General features: G+C 37.1%; 1 protein-coding gene across 1 annotated transcript; it reads right to left on the reverse strand.

The window, feature by feature from the left end:
- Positions 1-713: 713 nt before the first annotated feature.
- On the reverse strand, positions 714-1,846 carry LOC120930734 (olfactory receptor 493-like). The gene has a single exon (XM_040341908.1). The coding sequence runs from the start codon at positions 1,611-1,613 to the stop codon at positions 714-716; it is 900 nt and encodes a 299-aa protein (XP_040197842.1). The 5' UTR covers positions 1,614-1,846.
- Between the last annotated feature and the right edge of the window lie 399 nt (positions 1,847-2,245).

Raw genomic sequence — 2,245 nt, forward strand, 5'->3', positions numbered from 1 at the left:
ACACCATCAGACCAAATTCCCCGCAGACAGAATACGCGGTGACGACGCGGTGACGTGGCGATGACACGGCGACATGCGCGAACCCGGAAGTTCAATGCTTCCACGCATGCATCGAATCACTTCGACGCCATGCGCGGGTTCTCGGGCCAACGGACATGTCCGATGAGTTGTACTAACCATCGGACATGTCCGATGGACAGGCTTCCAGCGGACATGTTTCTTAGCATGCTAAGAAACATTTGTCCGCTGTAAACCTGTCCGCTAGGCCAGGAATCCGGTCCGGTCGGCCGTACAGACGACCGAACATGTCCACGGAAACTGGTCCGCGGACCAGATTCAGCAGACATGTTCGGTCGTGTGTACGAGGCCTTAAATTTCTAGTGTCATTAGCAGTGGCTGACAAGTAAAAAGAGATATTGGGTCCAGTAAGTAGCTAAAAACCAATTCTTAGATTAATTAATCTCTGGGGTCATAAAGCGGGAATTTTAACAATAAAACAAAACACAGTTTAAGGGGGCGTTGTGATAGATACCATGGAATGACGGTTTGTAGGGTGTTTAGGCCTTCTTTAGGAACCCAATTTGACCAATTGAACTCTAATACCAATTTATTATTAAACGTTGCTTCAGTACGGTAGAAGTCAAATTTTTTTTAGACCAATGCACACCAAGTTCTCTACAAGTTTAAACAGATACATTTTAATAATTTATGTTTTACCAACGGTTTTGAATAAAAATCCTTTTGTTTTTATATAACATGTTTAAACTGTCCTTGATCTCTTTATTCCTCAAGCTGTATATAAAAGGATTTACAAAGGGAGTAAACACTGTATACAACAAGGACATTATCTTACTGATCATTGGTGATTGTCCTTCCTTTGGAATCATATATGCAGCAGCTAGGGTTCCATAAAATATAAACACAACAGTGATATGGGAGCTACAAGTGGAAAAGGATTTCAGTCTTCCAGAGAAGGAGGATATCTTTAATATTGTTAAAACAATGTAAGCATAGGAAACCACTATCACTAGGAAGGGAAATATTAGCACAGGGACACACAACAAGGTGGCTTCTATTTGAACTATGGATGTATCTGAGCAAGAAAGTTCCAGAAGAGGATTTAAATCACAATATAAATAGTCAATAATATTTGGTCCACAGAATTCTAGTTGACTTATGCCGAGTGTTGATAATGATGCAATAGAGCAGCTGAAAATCCAGGATGCAAGAACTAGTTGAATGCAAAGTGTTTGTTTCATAATGGAGGTATAATGGAGAGGAGAGCAGATGGCTAGATAACGGTCATAGGACATCACTGTCAGAAGGAAACATTCAAATGTTTCTGTTATGCCAAAGACATAATATTGAGTGATGCAACCAGAAAAGGATATGGAGGTCCTCTCATGTAGAACAATATTTAACATGTTAGGAGAAATATCTGTGGTCAGCATGATATCAGATATAGAGAGTTGGGAGAGGAAGAAGTACATGGGGGAATGAAGTGTCTTACTGTAATATACCAACATGATGATCAAACAGTTTCCACATATTGTCACAATGTATATAATAAGGACCAAGGTGAAGAGCAGGAGATTACTGGTATATACAGCCATGTTGTTAAATCCCAAAAAGAAGAATGTGGTGACATTAATATTATGTGTGGTCTGTGTGGGAGCAGAAAAGATTTATATAACTTATTTATGTATTAACCATAGCAGAAATAATATGTGTTGACTTAAATGATTGACAACAAATAAGGTGAACCTGTGACTTTTAATACCCTTTGAATACAGCTTGGGAAATAGGAAATTTTAAAGCTCAGTAAATGTTTTCTTTACTAATTGGACTGCCTCTATTCTTTTAGTTCATTTGTAATACAATACAAAATTACATGGCCATTGAGAAGAAGTTGAACTCTAGGCAAATAAAAAATAACATATGTAAAAAAAAAAGCTTTTCAAAACTACATTTACATAGCAAGAAGGAAGTTACTATATATATATATATATATATATGTGCAATGCAAAGAAAATGGATGGATAAAGTTATACAATTTCTCATGTGTCTTATTGACTAATATTCCAATCAATGAATGAATGAAAACTTATATAGCACAGCACATGCGAATTTAATCGCCTCTGGGCGATTAAATTAAAGCATTATAGCTTGGTGACTTTAGTCTGAAATAAAAATTGTACTTACTCTATTTACTAAGGAACTCTGAAGAAAACCCATATATGTTTGA

This window comes from Rana temporaria, chromosome 3 (assembly GCF_905171775.1).
Source record: "Rana temporaria chromosome 3, aRanTem1.1, whole genome shotgun sequence".
NCBI classification, from domain to species: Eukaryota; Metazoa; Chordata; class Amphibia; order Anura; family Ranidae; genus Rana; species Rana temporaria.

Excerpts from the sequence above, each read along its gene's own strand:
- LOC120930734 (XM_040341908.1), bottom strand. The coding sequence starts at position 1,613 with ATGGCTGTATATACCAGTAATCTCCTGCTCTTCACCTTGGTCCTTATT.